Source organism: Metarhizium album, assembly GCF_000804445.1.
Source record: "Metarhizium album ARSEF 1941 chromosome Unknown scaffold_1, whole genome shotgun sequence".
Taxonomy (NCBI): Eukaryota; Fungi; Ascomycota; class Sordariomycetes; order Hypocreales; family Clavicipitaceae; genus Metarhizium; species Metarhizium album.
Window position 1 is genome coordinate 1,775,219 of NW_024467575.1, and position 15,993 is coordinate 1,791,211.

The 15,993-nt window shown below is 57.2% G+C and overlaps 6 protein-coding genes across 6 annotated transcripts; 3 read left to right on the top strand and 3 right to left on the bottom strand.

Moving 5' to 3' along the window:
* Positions 1-27: 27 nt before the first annotated feature.
* On the bottom strand, positions 28-1,348 carry MAM_00505 (NAD(P)-binding domain protein; the record flags this gene model as incomplete). The annotated part of the gene is made up of 2 exons (XM_040819304.1): positions 28-941; positions 1,009-1,348. The coding sequence occupies 2 exons, from the start codon at positions 1,346-1,348 to the stop codon at positions 28-30; spliced, it is 1,254 nt and encodes a 417-aa protein (XP_040682569.1).
* Positions 1,349-1,824: 476 nt separating this feature from the next.
* On the bottom strand, positions 1,825-3,162 carry MAM_00506 (Lipase, secreted; the record flags this gene model as incomplete). Its single annotated transcript, XM_040819305.1, has 1 exon — positions 1,825-3,162. One exon carries the CDS (start codon positions 3,160-3,162, stop codon positions 1,825-1,827), a length of 1,338 nt encoding a protein of 445 aa, XP_040682570.1.
* Positions 3,163-5,145: 1,983 nt separating this feature from the next.
* On the top strand, positions 5,146-7,082 carry MAM_00507 (AMP-dependent synthetase/ligase; the record flags this gene model as incomplete). Its single annotated transcript, XM_040819306.1, has 3 exons — positions 5,146-5,551; positions 5,686-6,878; positions 6,990-7,082. 3 exons carry the CDS (start codon positions 5,146-5,148, stop codon positions 7,080-7,082), a joined length of 1,692 nt encoding a protein of 563 aa, XP_040682571.1.
* Positions 7,083-7,934: 852 nt separating this feature from the next.
* Positions 7,935-8,585, top strand: MAM_00508 (uncharacterized protein; the record flags this gene model as incomplete). Its single annotated transcript, XM_040819307.1, has 1 exon — positions 7,935-8,585. The coding sequence occupies one exon, from the start codon at positions 7,935-7,937 to the stop codon at positions 8,583-8,585; it is 651 nt and encodes a 216-aa protein (XP_040682572.1).
* Positions 8,586-8,985: 400 nt separating this feature from the next.
* Positions 8,986-11,140, bottom strand: MAM_00509 (uncharacterized protein; the record flags this gene model as incomplete). The annotated part of the gene is made up of 2 exons (XM_040819308.1): positions 8,986-10,542; positions 10,727-11,140. 2 exons carry the CDS (start codon positions 11,138-11,140, stop codon positions 8,986-8,988), a joined length of 1,971 nt encoding a protein of 656 aa, XP_040682573.1.
* Positions 11,141-13,893: 2,753 nt separating this feature from the next.
* MAM_00510 (uncharacterized protein) lies at positions 13,894-15,477 on the top strand (the record flags this gene model as incomplete). The annotated part of the gene is made up of 2 exons (XM_040819309.1): positions 13,894-14,470; positions 14,543-15,477. The coding sequence occupies 2 exons, from the start codon at positions 13,894-13,896 to the stop codon at positions 15,475-15,477; spliced, it is 1,512 nt and encodes a 503-aa protein (XP_040682574.1).
* Between the last annotated feature and the right edge of the window lie 516 nt (positions 15,478-15,993).

Sequence of the window (15,993 nt, forward strand, 5' to 3'; positions counted from 1 at the left end):
CGGGCCGTCGTTGGGCAGCCAACCAAGTTACTCGGCAGCGCCATCGTGGACGGCCCAAATCCTCCCGTCTCGGAGCCAAGTCCTGATCATTTCGTCACCCTGGGCCGAGTTGCTGACTGTCATGCCGCCGCCAGGGCCGAAATCCGGTCCAGGATCGTTGTACACCTGGACGGGTCGGGTCCTTTGCGCGCCAACCTCCAGCACAGTTCCGCCCCCGACTTTCTCGCTCTCCATCGAGTCCAGCATTACCCGGGCAACCTGCTCGGGCGTGACCCATTCGTCCTTGTCTCGGTCCAGGAGGAACAGCTTCTCGGGGTGGTCGGTCCAGAGCGGCGTCTTGACGACCCCTGGCGCCACGGCAGTGACGCGGACGCCCAAGATTGGGTCGAGCTCGGCGAGGCACCGCGTGAACCCGGAGACGGCATGCTTCGACGCCACGTACAGCGGAGCCTGGAGCGCCGGAACCTGCGCGGCAATGGAGGAGATGAGCACGACTCGCTTCGGGCCGTCGACGGAGGAGCCGGACCGGCGGGCGTCGGCGCCCGTCTCGCGAGAGCCGAGCCAGTGCTGCAGGGCAAGCTGGGTCGCGCGGATGGGATGCGTCAAGTTGATGTCCAGGAGCGCGTAGCCGCCGGCGTCGACGCCGTCTTTGCACTCCGGGGAGCCCGGCGGGTGCCAAAAGCTGGACCAGAGCGGCTCGTAGACGCCGGCCCCGGGACACACGATGTCGAAGCCGCCGAATTCCGCGACGGCGACTCGGAACATGCGGTCGAGATGGGCCCAAGACGTGACGTCTGTCTTGCAGAATACGGCGCGGGGGCTCCTTGCCCTGTCGCTGTGCTCGGAGACGAGCCGCTCGGCTTCCGGGCGAAGGCCGAGGTCGGCGATGACGACGTTGCAGGCCTTGGACACGAGGAGCTCGGCGAACGAGTAACCGATGCCTGTTGGTTCTTAGCAAGGCCTGCCTTGGGCTCACACGACAAACAAGGATCTGGGGACATTGCGAACCAGATGCCGCGCCGGTGATGATGGCCGTCTTGCCCGCGACGGAGAACGGCGTCGAGGATGTAGCTGATGCCATGGTGTTGTCGACTTGGGGCGGGAGATCAAGACGTCGGCATTGAGGAGCAAGAGACGGAGATGGACGAGCCAGGGAAACGGTTGATAGCTGGGCCACGGGCTGATGCTGCGTCCGAGTCTCGTCGACCGAAGGTTGTTGCCATCCCCCGCCGCGTCGGATGCAAGGTGACGTGGGCTCAGGTAGATTTATTTGTAGCATGTACGGTAACGTAGTCCGAAGCGCCGAGGCGTAGATGCCAAGATCAACGTTGAGCCTTGGCTCATTCATTGTGGGCAAAACTGCACGCCCACTGACTCGATTAGGAAATCGGTTATGTGCTTGAGCAACGCGGGATGCTCAACCCGTGTACACACCTCCTCTTTGACCGTGACAGGTTGGGAAGTCGGCATTAGCCTAAATTGAAACGCCACCGGGTGTTTGTCTAGACTGGCAGTATTGGTGCGCTCCCTATATGGTCTTCTTGTCTTGCCTTGCTGGCTGATCAGGCGCCTTCGAGGGTTGGGAGAAGAGGAAGATGGAGCACGACTGGGATGGGGATGGCATGTATTCCTTACTACATGTTCTCTCAGATACCTTGAACTTGACCGAGTGCTACTAATTGTGGAAGACGAAACGAAAAAGAAGAAGCTAGAATACAACCCGGCACGGCATACAAGGAGTACTCGGTACACACAAAGACTTGCCCAGACACGTCCAAAGCATGCCCGGCCAAAGGCTAGACGTGGCGAATGGTTTGGCGGCTCTCAGACAGCCCCGATTCTCTTGCCCACCGCCGCCCGGAATGCCTTGCTCAAGATACCAGGCAGTTTCTTCAGCACTGCCCGCTCCAGCAGCGAAGAAATCATGGTCCCCTCCCAGCAAGTCTCGACCTTGCCGCCGCTCATGACGTCCTCGAGGAAGTTCAGGACGGCGGGGGTGCCAGTCACCGCGGCCGTCACATGCGATGCCAAGATTTCCTTGCGGAGAACGACGACGCCGCCTTGCAAACAGTACGTGGCGTAGAGCACATTCACGAAATTCCTCGGCGTCATGAGATCGAGTGACGCGTGGTACATCATGAGTGGGATCTTGGGAACCGCCTTGCCGAGGGACACTTGGTCCATGACGTCGAGGACCGCAGGAAGGGTCCTTATGTCCGAGTCGTTGAGCATCTTCTTGAAGTCAATCCTGCCGAGCTGGACGGCGTTGGAGAGGAGGCAGCCCGTCCTCGCTTCCTCAAAGTACCTCTCGTACGCGGGGTTCATCCGCGGCGAAGTCAGGATGTCGTCGATGGCGGGAAACTCGTTGGCGAGGCCGACCAGGCCCGCGACGACGATTCCGCCGTGGGGGGTGCGGCCGAGGTCCTTGACGACGGCCGAGACGTTAGGGGCAAGGCCGCCCATGGCCGCTCCGACGATTCTCAGCTCCGGAGCATATCTTGGGTGAAGCTCGGCGGCCCAGCCGCTGGCCAGGGCGCCCCCGGAATATCCCCACATTGTCAAGAGTGCCCCCTTGTCGATTTGAGTCACGGTGGTGGACCGGACGGCCGCCCTCATGCCGTCCAGGACGGCCTGGCCGGCGAGCTTGTTGGCCCCAAACGCCGCCTTGGGGCCGAGGTAGTCGGGGACGAGGACGACCCAGTGTTTCGCGAGCGCCGTCGAGATGAGCAGAAGCTCCGACTTGGTGAGGATCGAGCCGAGGACGCCTGCGGGCAGCGAGCCGAGCTGGAACGCGTACGAGGGCGCGCAGTCGACTGCCGCCGTGTTCTGCGCCACTTGGTACGACACGACGCGGCTGTAGTTGGCCTTGAAGGGGACCAGGACGGTCATGACTGTGGCCGTCGCGTTGCCATGGCTGTCCGTGGTCCTGTACATGATTTGGTGCGTGGCCAGGACGTTCAGGTCCGAGTTCATGGCGGTGGAGGGCGCATGCTCTACCGGCCTGTGTCGCAGAATTGTCCCCGGGGATAGGAGACTCAAATTTTCTGGCACCTGGTAGAAGACATCGTCGCTGGGAGGCGGCATGGGCGCCTTGTCCGTGCTCCCGGCCGATGCCGACAGTCCCAGGGCCAGGAGAACCAAGATGAAGAGTGCCGAAAACATGATGCCTGTCGTCCGCCGTATCGCCTTGCCATGTACGAGTACGTGTACGTGTATGTGTACGTGTACGTGTCCGCGACAAGTGCCAGCGTTTGGCTTCTATATCGCCGTGCAGGGATCGCGTTTGAGAAGTGACAAAACTGTCCGGGCTGGCGGCCGAGCAGGCTTTTGTGCTTGATATGGTACGGCCTCGCTCCGTGTGAGCTGCACCACTACTTGCGTCAAAGTCCCTTCCACGCCCCAGCTAGATCCTCAAGGGTTTGGTGAGCGTGGCCCTTAGGGATACCTAGAGTGGCTAGTAAACTCACTCGCTCGGCAAAGTTCTCCGGCCAGGCGTTGAAATTCCATCTCCGTCGTGGACTAAGCAAGAGGTGCTCTTAAAGCCATGCATAGGCACGGAGCTAAAACCGACTAGCTCTAGAGCTACATCCGCCACTGTGGAAGAGGCCTTTTTTTGACGTGAACTCTGTCTCCTTGAAGAATCGACCGGCCGCTGGCCACATGATATTTCGTCAGCCAACCTGACTAGTGTGTCACGATCTGACATGGCTGGGGATAAACAGCCTCGGGACGTGATGATGAGTCTCTCCCCATTCTGACGGCCAACACTAGCAACATGCGCCTGTCGAGACGGGCCCCAGCTGTGGCTGTTGAGCCATGGAACAAAAGAGCGCAGCGGGAGCGGATCGTACGCGTGTGCCTGTTCGGCCCTGTCAGAGGCCTGGCTTTTCTTGTGAGGCTCCGTTTAGATTTTTTAGAATCGAGTTCGTGCCGTTTTTCAATGCCGCGGGCGATTTTTTTTCAAATCGTGCCCCACGACTGTCTCTGCGTAAAGAGCAGCAGAAGTGAAACAAGCACAAGATGGGCCATTATTTGACGAAATGGCAACTTTGCAGTGCGTAGTAGGAACGGCTTCTCGGCCGAGGATTCGCGCGGACAGCAGCTTAAGGGGTTCTGCCCGCAGGCCGCCACGAATCGCTGTTGATTGTTCTTGGCTGATGCAAGCTTGCCGTTGGCTCCTCGTGGCATTCGCAGGCTGACATGGAGAGGAACGAGACTCGGGAGACGCAGCGGCCCAGGGCAGCTGTTCCGTCGCGTTCTGGCAAGATGCTGCTGCGCAGGATTAACAGCCTGTACTCTCGACTTTGTTGACGTCTCCGAGAACTTTCCACAGCGAGTTGTGACAGCTTTTGAGAGCCATCATGTTTCGGACCATCTGCTTAAGCATGGCCTCGTCCTAACAAACGAACCCTGCGTCAACGACCAATCGCACGATAACCGACCGGCCGGCTTCGAGCGGCTTCCGATTCGGCAATCGCACCTCCGCTCCGGTGTCCGACCTCGGTGGTTTTCGGACTCGTTCGTCATGAGACAAGGGAGTGGATTGAGTCCTTGGGAGTCGTGACCCGACACACGCACACACTCAGGGGCCGCAGGGCGAGTTGAAGAGCGCGGTCGTTGCCTGGCTGGAGTCAAGACAGACATGGGCGAGCAAGATGCCCCGGGCAAAGAATTGGCTCCAAAAAAAAGACGCCTGCTCATCTGACCTGACGTGGTTCGAACTTGACACCACGTGCAGGGTAGCTCGTCGTCGGCGGCTCCCGACGCCCCACTCTGGACGTCCCTTGATGCCCAGGTGCCTGGTGCCAGGTGACAGGTCAGCCCGAAGGCGGCCCTGAGGAGACGGCCAAAGTCTGGCGTCACTCCCGCCGTCTTTCAACCGCCCCCACTTTCGTCTCGGAACGTCGAGGCCAAAACACCACCGTCCATCCAATCCATCCGCCCGTCCGCTGATCCATCCATCCATCCATCCATCCGGCCCTGCGCGCGGAGAGAAGCTGCTCTCACCATCTCCTCCCGTCGCCCAACTGCCCGCGCCCCGGTCGTCTGGGCAAGCAGCAAGCGGCGAGCAACCCAACCCAGTTGTCCTCACCAACAACCAACAGACCACCGACGCCATCCGAACCGCCCTTCCCTCCTGTCATCATGGGTCTCCTCGAATCACTCGACTCGTCCATCGCGGATCTGTTCGGCCAGTGGAACGGCTACTCGACCGCCTTGGCCACCGCGCTCGTCGTGCTCGTCACCTATCGTATCATGTCTGCCGCGGAGCCCGACGCCCACCCTCTGCTCCTCGCCAGGCAGTCCGTGCCGTCGGCGGTGCGCAACGAGGGCGAGAGTGCCGTGTACCGCTCGCAGTCCGCGCCGCACGGCATGGCCCTCAATTCGGGGCTCAATGTCAAGGATCCTGGCGCGCCCAAGTTTTCCCGTGGTCGGGACGGCGACTTGCGCCATGTCTGGTTGCAGGCCGTGAGCGGGAGCGGTGATGCCGCAGCCAGAGGACGACTGCTGACAGTGTTGGGATCAGAGAATGTAGTGGAACACAAGATGGGTGCGTTGTCTTTCCTCGTCTTTGTCTTGACTCTCGACTCACTCTGGGTCATGTGCGCCCATCATGCTGGCCATGGTCAGCTTCGACGTCGCGGTCCGTTTCCCGCTAATTCACCACACCCCCCTTCTCTGTAGACGACATCAATCGACAGATAAACATCATCGGGCGGTACATTGCCGAACGGGGCTCCATCAAAGTGGCCATCTACCTCCCCAATTCCCTGGAACACCTCGTCACCCTGCTTGCCTGCTCATTTTATCCGAACCTCACGGCAGTCCTCATCCCCTTCGACGTCAGCGACTCGGAACTCATCTCTATGCTGCGGCGCTCCGCCGTCGACACTGTCGTCGCCGCCACGGGGTCGTTCCCCCTCGACGCCGTTGTCACTGCTTACCCATCCCTCCGGCAACTCATCTGGGTCGTCGACCAAGGCAGCCGTCACATGGACTGGAACCATGTTCCCGAGGGCATGGGCTCAGCCGTCAACGTGACTACCTGGCAGGACCTCTTGAACGACAGCCCTGCCGCCGCCGGAACCGAGTTGCCTGCTCCCGACGACAATGCCAATGCCCCCGGTGACATTGTCAGCTTCTGGCAAGACAAGCAGGGCGAGTTGGAAGAAATGGTGCGCTTCACCCAGGCAAATCTGGTTTCTGGCATAGCTGGGCAAATCGCGGCCATCCCCACCAGAGAGCGCCTCACCCAGGCAGACTTGTTCCTCCCCGTCGAGTCGCTCTCCAACGTGCACACAATGACGCTTACCCTCACGGCCTTGTACTGCAACGCCTCGGTGGCATTCAACTCTGTTGCTGGCCCGTCGGCAGATCTCACGCTTGCCACGCAGGGCGTGGCGCCTACCGTCATTGTCGCCAGCCCGGCAACCCTGCTTCGAACGCATCAAGAGTCCACCCGCCGCCTTGGTGGCGGACTCGCCAAGCTCTCGCACTCCCTGGCGACCAGCACCCTTGCGCAGCGTGGAGTACACGGCGGCGGAAACATCCTCTCTGCCTTTGCGGCCGGCGCGCGCCCTCGCGTCGGCAATGCGCCTGGAAAGCTGCGACTCGTGTACGTGGCGGAGCGCATCGGCGGCGATACACCGCTGCTTTCATCCGGCGTGCTGTCTGATTTGAGAGTCTACACGGGCGCCAGGGTAGTGTACGCCTTGACCGCGGCCAGAGTTGCAGGTGCCGTTGCGCAAACCGCACTCTACGACTACAGACTCACACCTGGCGTCAAGGCCCATTTTGGTGTCCCGCCGTCCTCGGTCGAGATTTACCTCAAGGACATGGGCGAGCACAAGACCACGGACCATGTCGTCGAGGGCGAGGTACGTCGGCAAGCATGCACGCATGCACGCACCACCAGCACGACAGCAAAGCTCACCCGTCCCTCAGCCCTGCGAGATTGATAAGCGGCTAACTTGTAGCTTTTCTCCCAGATTGTGGCGCGCGGGCCGTGCGTGTCTGGAGGCGAAGCCCATCTCGGAGTCGCCGCAAAGTTCAATGACGATAATACCCTGTCCTACGTGTAGTAAACCTGTTTATACCCGGCTAGAATTGTAGCGGATCTGGCTCTCAATCACAAAATCTGTACCAAAAGATGCCTGGGACAAGTGGTCACGGAGGTTTACCCATCGGCCGTGCCTGTGTCACGGAAATTACTGGCAGTAGTGCGGAGTAACGGGAGCAAGTCACGTACGTACGTACATACATACTACTAGTACGTCACTACTCCGCAATTAGCATACAAAAAAAATCGAATTGCAAGTCTCCCCCGTCTTTACTGCCATGTTGGGGTCGGGGGCAAAGGGGCTGGGGTCCATGGAGGACCTGGATAGGGTTAGGGTTATTCCCGTTGCCTAGGCCCAACCCGCCACCTCGGTCCTTGATCCGATTCTCAATTTCTCAAACGACGCCAGGCGGCTTGCGAGCCAGTGTCAGCTGGTCGACAAACGACCTCGGGAAACCCCCCAGTTCACGATGGAACAGAATGGACCATGATGGGAATGATGTACGTGCATGCCCCGACTAATTTCGCTCTTGCGCCGCCGTTGACGAGCCAAACCAAGACCGCCCACACCGGACCGCTTGCAACTTGTCTATTTCTTTGTTTTGTCCCTTGTGTATTTCTCTTGTCCGCGGTGCGCGGCCATTGACTTCCCGCGGCTCCTGGACTGGGAGCATGGCCGGCCGAGGCTGTGGGTGCCGCTGTCGCACATCGTCTGGCCGCGGCCCGGTCTGCCGCCGTAGCCGCGGTGTCCGTTTTGCATCTTCTTCGGGGCCATGGTTGGGCCCGTCCCTACCTGAGGATCAGGAGGGCGTTTGAGCTGACGCGGGGCGTCGGGGAGACGCACGAGCTTGCCGGCTCGGTTGTCATCGAGGTCATGAACAAGAGCAAGAGCTTGCCGTGGGGCCATCTCTTGAAGGTGGACGAGCATGACGGCACAGCGAGGCACGCCGAGAAGCAGGGAGAAGCGAGCATCAGAGGGAGGCTGGTGTCGGCCGTGGTTGATGCTGCTCTACCGTGGTCCTGGCTGGATTTCTGCAGGGAGCATCACGGGGGCACCGCCTGCATGGCGCCCGTCACGACGGTGCCAGGGCTACGCCTGCTTGACCGCCACGAGATGTGTGTTGTTGCCGCTCACGAGATCGCCGCAGGTGGTGACATGGACTGTCTCGCCCTGAGCTATGCCTGGCCGCGGACGGAAGCGCACTCATCGCCACTCGACTCGGACGGCCGCTTGCCAGGGAGCGTGCCGGTGTTGTTTGCCGACGCCATCGGCTTCGCAAAGGTCCTTGCGTTCCGCTACCTCTGTATCGACCACGCTGTTTTCAACAAGGGCGACGCTCTTACGTTTCTGCGCCTCAAAACCTTCTCCTTTGGCATGGGGTTCACGATCGAGGGGGGCCGAGCGAGGCTGGAGGCCGTTGCTTTGACAAGCGAGAACAGGGTGCTTGTCGAGGCCATGATTACGGCCTCCTTGTCACGGGCCGGAACTGGAAGGGAGGTGCAGACTGTGCGGCCACGGCATTGATATGTGGCAGACAAGCGAGGAGAGAAGACAGCGGTGCGTGGGTACGACTCGGCGCTGTGGCGATTGAGTTTGAAGCCTTCGTAGACGCACAGGAGGAGGTCGTCCTGAGGGGGGTTGAGGTGGGCGAGAGAAAGAAGCGGCATATGAGTGTCGAGCCCGCTGTGGTGATAATCGATGGGAGGCGACTGACTTCCTTTCCTTGTACCCGTGACCAGCGATGTGTACAATATACCGCCGCAGTCCTCCACGCTTCAAGATTCTGGATGTGATGACGCCGCGAGCAGCTCGATGGGGGTAGACCAGTGGCCACGTCGACAATGGTGAAGCCTGGAGTCTATCTACCGTTGCCAGTAGCCGAGCAATCATTCGAATTTATCAGTACCGGCGGCCGGTATCTTCTTTACCCAGCCTCTAGTATAGCTCTCTTGGTCAGCTCATCTCCAACCCACGCCGCGATCCTACTCCCCACATCCCCGACCAACCCGTCATAATGCGGACCAGGCAAAAACAGTCCGCAGTGCGCGCCTACCTCGTCCAGTCCGTCCATGTATACATCTATCCAGGCCGCATCTCTCGCCTTGCCCCGTAAAGACGGCAAGGCACAAAACTTCTTCAATTTCTTTGGTCTCACTGCATCTTCGTTGCCGCCCCGTTCTCCGTGTCCCTCCACAGAAACGGGCTCACCAGCTTGCCTTTGCTCGCAGGCACGTTTTTTCTGTTCCTGTCTCTCTTGTTTCGCTCTCGTCTTCTCGGCATCCCGGGTCTGTTTCTCTGCCTCTTTCGCAGCCTTCTTGCGCCTCTTCTCGCGCATCTTGTCGCGCTCTTGCGCAGCCCTGACACGGTGTTTGATAGCCTGCGTGTACGCTTTTTCGAGGCGCTTCGACTCTCTTTGGGCTTGCTTTTTGGCCTCTTTGTCCGAGATGGCGTCTATATCTGGCAAAATAGGTTTGCATGGAAGGTCGGGAATGAGGGGAAGATCGAGATCATCGGTTACGATTGTGGTTTGGCTCTGGGATTCGGTTTCGGCGAGGGGGCTGGGGTCCAAGTTCTGCATCGAAATAGGGTAAGAATTTTCAAGAGTTAGCTTGAGAGTATTGTCTAGTAAAATCTCGTGTTGCTCTTCCCCGCGGTTTTGCGAATCCTGCATGGCGTTATTTTCTGCAGCGTCTGCTATTTGAGAATCCGGATTCGCGACAGACTTGGTAGTTGTTTTAACCTCCTTCCCTGGCGTCCTGGGCATTTCTGGATGCGGGCTCTGTGAGACTGGCAGATCCTGGACATCTAGCTCCGCGAGGTGCAGCGGTGCTGCTTGCATGTCTTGGCTCGCCTCATCGTCGACTTTGACTGTTTTGGGTCGGCCAGGACATAAAGTATAGTAGTTTACAAGTCGAACTCTGGCATGCGCACCAGTCGGGTGACCCTCGGTCATTTTCTTGATCTCATCTACATCCTCTAGCGCCCGCAGCCGGTTATATCGCTCATGTAAGCCAGGATAATCCGCCAGACATGCACCAAACTCCAAGTGCGAAGTGATGTGTCTTCTAACCGCGTTTAGCAGTCCCTCACGCTTATGTTTGGTTGTAAAGTTGATGAGACGCTTTACAAAGGGCTTCTCCCGGAATGGGGCATCGTTGTAATAAGGTGGATCAAAATAGGGATCGGCCGATTGTCGCTGTGGGCGTGGTGATGGGCCTGTGTCTGTCGGGACAACATCTGAGCCGATGAATGGCAGTCTCTCAGTTGAGGAAGATGGCTTGGAGCTACAGGGCGTGCTCGGATCTTCCTGTCCTGGTAAACGCTGCTGCTGTAGGTCCCCTTGATTCGGTGAATGTTGAAATAGACTCGCGATACCTGAAACTACAATGCCAGGGTGTAGTCCCAGAAATGGCGAATCCATGGCGACTGTGCCCAGGATCCTATGTTTGAAAGGCTGCTTTTTATGCGGATTTGCATTTGGCTATCGAGGTTAGCAGAATATCGCACTTTTTTCTCATCTCGTTCAAAGTAGTAAGTTGTAATTTGACATGGGCAAACAAGCCAGCAAAACGCATGCACGCGTGGACGATGCTTGCACGAGCTCATGCTGAGGGGGGCGATGCAACACAACTCACGATGTGATGACAGAAAATACAAAAACTCACCATCAAAACAACCTCGCCCGCCAAGAGACCCCCCATCGAATGCCCAACAAGAACCACATCTGTCCCGTCGTGCTCATGCGGCTCCAACCACGCACTAAAGTTATCCCTGGCCACCTCTATGGCCTTGTACGTCTTATAGCGCGGGTATATCTTGGAGTGGATGACATGAGTGTCGACCAGCAACTCCTTGAGCAGGGCGTGAAGATGCGCAGGGAAGGATTGAAACGACTGGTCGTTTCCGTAGAAGCCATGAATGTAGACAAGGAGAAGCTTTCGCTTGCTGACTGGTGCTTCGGAGGGGACGAGGGATTGAGTTGACGAGGTGCGCGGGTCGGAGAAACGTAGGAAGGAATTGGCGTGAGGGTAAGGTGAAAGGTGGGAAGTCCGGGGACAAAGTTGTGGAGGCGAGGACATTGCGTTTTGCGATGGTGTCGTGGAGGTCACGGAAGGGTCATCGCTTTTTTCTGATGCGTAGAACGGTGACGAGTCTGACGAGGTGTTCAATATCTGAGGAGGCCGTCTCGGTTACACAGCCATATAGACGGTCGGGTGTAGGATAACACACCTCTGCAGCATGTGCAACAAGGGGTGAATGTGAGACATTTTGACGGTTCGTGATGTGTAGACGCTGTGAGCATGGAATCTGTTGACGGCTGACCTGAAGTTGGTCCCCACTGCGGAGTAGCAGCAGTAGTAGTAGTACAGTAAACCGGGTCTATAACGATATCCTTCGTGAGGCTTTTTTCATCGTAATATAGCGACTATTGTTAAGATGCAACTAACTATTGTGGGGCTTATACCTTTAATTAAATTTACTAGGAAATTACACCTAAAGATATTATAAAGTACATATTAAGAGATTATTATTTCTTTACTCCGTACTGCCTCGCAAGCTTCCTGCTAATCGTCAATTGGGTCATTAGTTAACGCGCTCGAAAAAGGGCTCAATTAGGTCATTGAGGTTAGAGGCATGCGTTATTGTGGTGTTGAAGGAAGAAAAACGCGTTGAAGGCGGCGAAATTCAGCCCTTGCAGTGGGGGCCTAATAACGATAAAAACACTAAAATATATAGTGACTAAGTATAAGGTCAGCGATATCGTCAGTAACGCAACTATTAACAATTTACTAGGGAAAAACCTTAGATGACTGTGAATTATCGTAAAAACCTGAATATCGCTAAGATACGGGATCGTTATAGACGTAGTTTACTGTAGTAATCTGTGAGGGGGAAGTTGGTAAATCCCTCGCGAGGGACGGGGCACCTTGGACCATTCGATCCAGGCACCAGACGGATATGGCCTGGTACCTGGCATCCTCAGAGCTCATCTGGCGCCACCGGGCTAATAATACATACGATACTTCCCAAGTAGACCAGACAGACAGCGCCAATCCAAGGCATCTTCAAGTGCCGAGGACAGCAGAGCCATCACGAGGCGGGCGAAAAAATCATCGCATGCTGCAGACGATTGATTATACTTGTCTGGCAACCTGTGGCTGACTCTCTCCGCGCGACTCAAGTACCTACCTAGGTACCTAGAGGCAGGTACTTAAGTACCTAGGTACCTAGAGATAGGTGGTACTTGGCGCCAGTACAAAGTACCTAATTACTTACTAAGTACTTACTCAAGCAATGCGCGACTCCAGCAAACATGGCATTCTGCAATCTCATCAACATTCGGCAGATGACGGACCATCACGATTCACGACGCCTTTGCGCGCTCTAGGTACTCCGCACTCCCGAGATGACCCTTCCAAAGTTGTTTGCTCCAACACTCACACCCGCTGGCGCAGCCTCTTTTCTGGGGCGCACCAGGAACAACCATGTCAGTGTTGCGGACAGCAAGCCCTTTGTTTGTTCGAAGCCGACCCCTTTAATTTTGCGACCAACGTGGGCACCACGAGGCAAACGCGCTTCTCAGAGATCAGAAGCAGTCGGGTATCGGCTCGAGACGCGTTGTCGGCAGTACATTCAATCTGACTCGTATTCTAGTTCTATTTACTCCGTAGAGTCTCAGGTCTCTCCGGGCCTGGGCCTCACGTCTCCTGGCGGACCTTGGTCCTCCCTTCGGCATCTACGGCCTTTGCTGTCGTATACCACTCTCCCTTTGGCATCGACCATGACGGGCCGTGTACGGAAAAGTCCGTTGACAGAGTACGGATTAGCATAACTTGACTCACATCTATACGTACTGCCTGTGTACTCGAGTTCGTGTCAACGGATTCTGGCCGGCAGATTGTCCGGCCATGCTGCATTCTTATTGGCTGCAGGCCCCGACCCTAGCATATTGGCGCACCCAGAAACCCCCTGCAAGCGAAATTATCTTGCGTGCCAGGCCTGGCCCAGACCTCGGGTTGTCCTGAGTCCTGACCGTCAGTCTCTCTCTCTCTTTTTTTTTCTTCTTTTTTCTTTTTTTTTTCCCGCACGACAACTCCGTGTGTGCGTGTGCGCGTGCGTGTGCCGTGCTGTGTGCTGTGTTGCTCCTCGTGGCTTTGCGCGATTCCCCTCAGGCTTCCCTCCTTGGGCCCTCCTCCACCTCCTCTTCTTCTTCTTCACCTCCTCCTCCTCTTCTTTCTTCTCACCCCCCTTCCAGGCTGCCGTGGTCTTCCATCGCCTCGCGATGCCCATTTGGCCTTTGATCGACCGTTGGGCGTCGCCGATGAACTCGCCGTGAACACAACGGCAACGCGGCCATCTTTATTTGCCATCCATTCTTTAGTTGACATTCTTGTTTAGCGGCCCAGCGGTGCCGCAAGCCACTCGTTTACTCGCTCTTGCGCGACGCCATTCTTTTCTGTACACGCCGGCGCACCCGCACCCAGTCTATTGGCTCAACGGCCAGGCGCTCGAGCAGCATCATTTGTTGCTTGTCCTGGGATCCGTCAACCGCTGCCCGCGAGTCAGAGTAGGGCAGCTTCCATCTTCGTCGTTCGACCTTCTCCAGCGTCAATCATGACGCTGTCGGCTGTGTCATAATTAGAAACAGAAACCTCCGTTCGCTTGTTTCGCCCGCCCATGATCCATCCACCCGCCCGCCTAGGGAATCCGCCCGAGTCCTTGGATCCCCGCCCGCCAGCCAGGTGGCCCCGGCAGCCGGAAACAAACAACCTCGGACCACACCGCCGTTGGGCTGTGCCGCTGCGCGCTGATGCAGTTTTCTGCAGCTATCATGACTCCATCTCGTTCCCATTCCCGTGCCCATTTCCACGCCCACGCCCACGCCCGTTCGCCCTTTCATCGATTTCAACACAGACCGCTCCATGCGCGTGACCCCGAGCAACAATCCTCCGCCGACGACGCAGCCAATGACGACTCTAAGAATCCCCTCGAGATCACAGAACGCGCTCTCGCTGAGCACAATTCGGGCGAGCTCACCGCACAGGTCGTCGTCAATGCTGTAGCAAGTCATGACCAGGGCGTGCTCGTTACCCATGTCCGCCAGACGATTTCGCTCGTTCAGTACGTTGACCCGCGTGGTTCGCCCTACGAGACCAAAACCGTTTCTGCTGCGCCAGACACCGTTGTTGTCGATTCCAAGTCCGGCAAAACTATTGCCATTTTTGGCGGCTCTCAGTCAGACAGCGCCCTTCGTGGGTCTGCCCCAAGCAGAGGCGAACATACTGTACCGTCTCGCGGCTCAATCACATCAACATGGCCGGCGACCCTAACCCCCACGTCTACGCCCGAGACTGCCACCACCAAAACCGCCTACCCCAGCGCTGCTGACATTCGAAACTCAACAAACTGTGAGTCGCCCCGTTACTGCCACCTGATGCAGTATTCACGGCACGTGGGATTTATTAACACGAAACTGATAGCCACCATATCTGGAAACTCGTTATTCACTGCCCCTTCCAACAGTTCGTCATCACATCAATTCCTCTCTAGCTCTGTACCGATATCGATCATCAATTCTTCAACAACCTCCGTAACGAACAGTAACTCGAAATCTACCCACTCCACCCTCTTGGCATCCTCCTCCTCGTCGTCGTCGTCGTCGTCTTCCCCTCCATACGTCGCACCGGGCAGTGGCTTTGGCACCGTCACAGCTCCCGGTACTCTGCAAACTAGGCCGCCGGAAACCGACCCTGGCAGCGGAGAAAACTTGACGCCTCAGCAGAAGCAGGTCATCGGTGGTGTGGTTGGCGCCGTGGCTGGCGTAGCAGTTATTGGTTTACTACTGATGCTACTCCTCCGTTGGAAGAAAAAGAAGGGAGGCTCTTCCGTGTTGGACGACCAGCCCGGGGCAACATCATCACGAGCCCTAGGAGCCGGCTTATCGGGCAACAGCGGACCAGGACGAGCCATGACGGATAAGAGAGCAGCTTCTGGCGCCGTTGCCGCCGCTCTTGCCAGCCTGTCGGGAACCCGGGAACCACAAACCTCACATTCTGCAGACAGCGGAGAACGGGGATTCTACCGGGTATCGGGCAGAAAACTCCCCTCTGTGTTGCGCAACGGGGGAGACGGATACACCGACCCTAGAGGGAGTGCAACTAGCGGCAGCTCGGACTACCATCGAGGCTCGCAGGCCTTTGAGCCAAAATCTTCAGCCGGGGGACAGTTGGCCCTGGGAGCACCCATGCGACCTGTCAGCGGTGTTCCCATCATTCGATCCGGCCCAGCGAGATTACCCATAACCCAGAACCCATTCGCCGATCCGCATGCTCTACCGGACGGTTTACCATCGGGGACACTCGGTTCCCGCGAAAGCCCAAAAGCCTCGGGATCAAAATTTCAAGAGAAAATCTAGAGGAGACTATCCTGCAGTCCTACTGGGCTTTTGCATATGAAGCAATCATGAGGCAGCCGCCGAGTTACACATTTATTCACCAATTTTTTCAACACTGTAAAACCTTGCTTCCTTGTATATATTTTGTCGCGTCTTAGATACCCGTGTGCTCAGCACACCGGGGCGTTGGACCCCTCATAACCAATCAGGGCCATTTCTGTCATGGCTATCGGCGTTGGACATGAGCCCACTGGGTTGTTAACACGAAGGGAAAGGCTTTTATGAATCACAAAGCGTGGCCAAGACCGAATTTTGAAGTTCCTGCATGATGTCATGGTCCAAGCCGGCCATTAAACGATAGAAGCCGGCGGGCTGACGCGTGAAGGAACTCTGTTGGTGTAGCCTGGCTGCCAAGCGTGGCCCCCAAATGTCACATTCACACACACAAGTGCCTTCGTTGTCACACTGTATCGATGCCGAGACAGATCTTCTCGTAGAAAGTACCCGCGGATATTGTGCTCTTGGCTACGGAGCGTT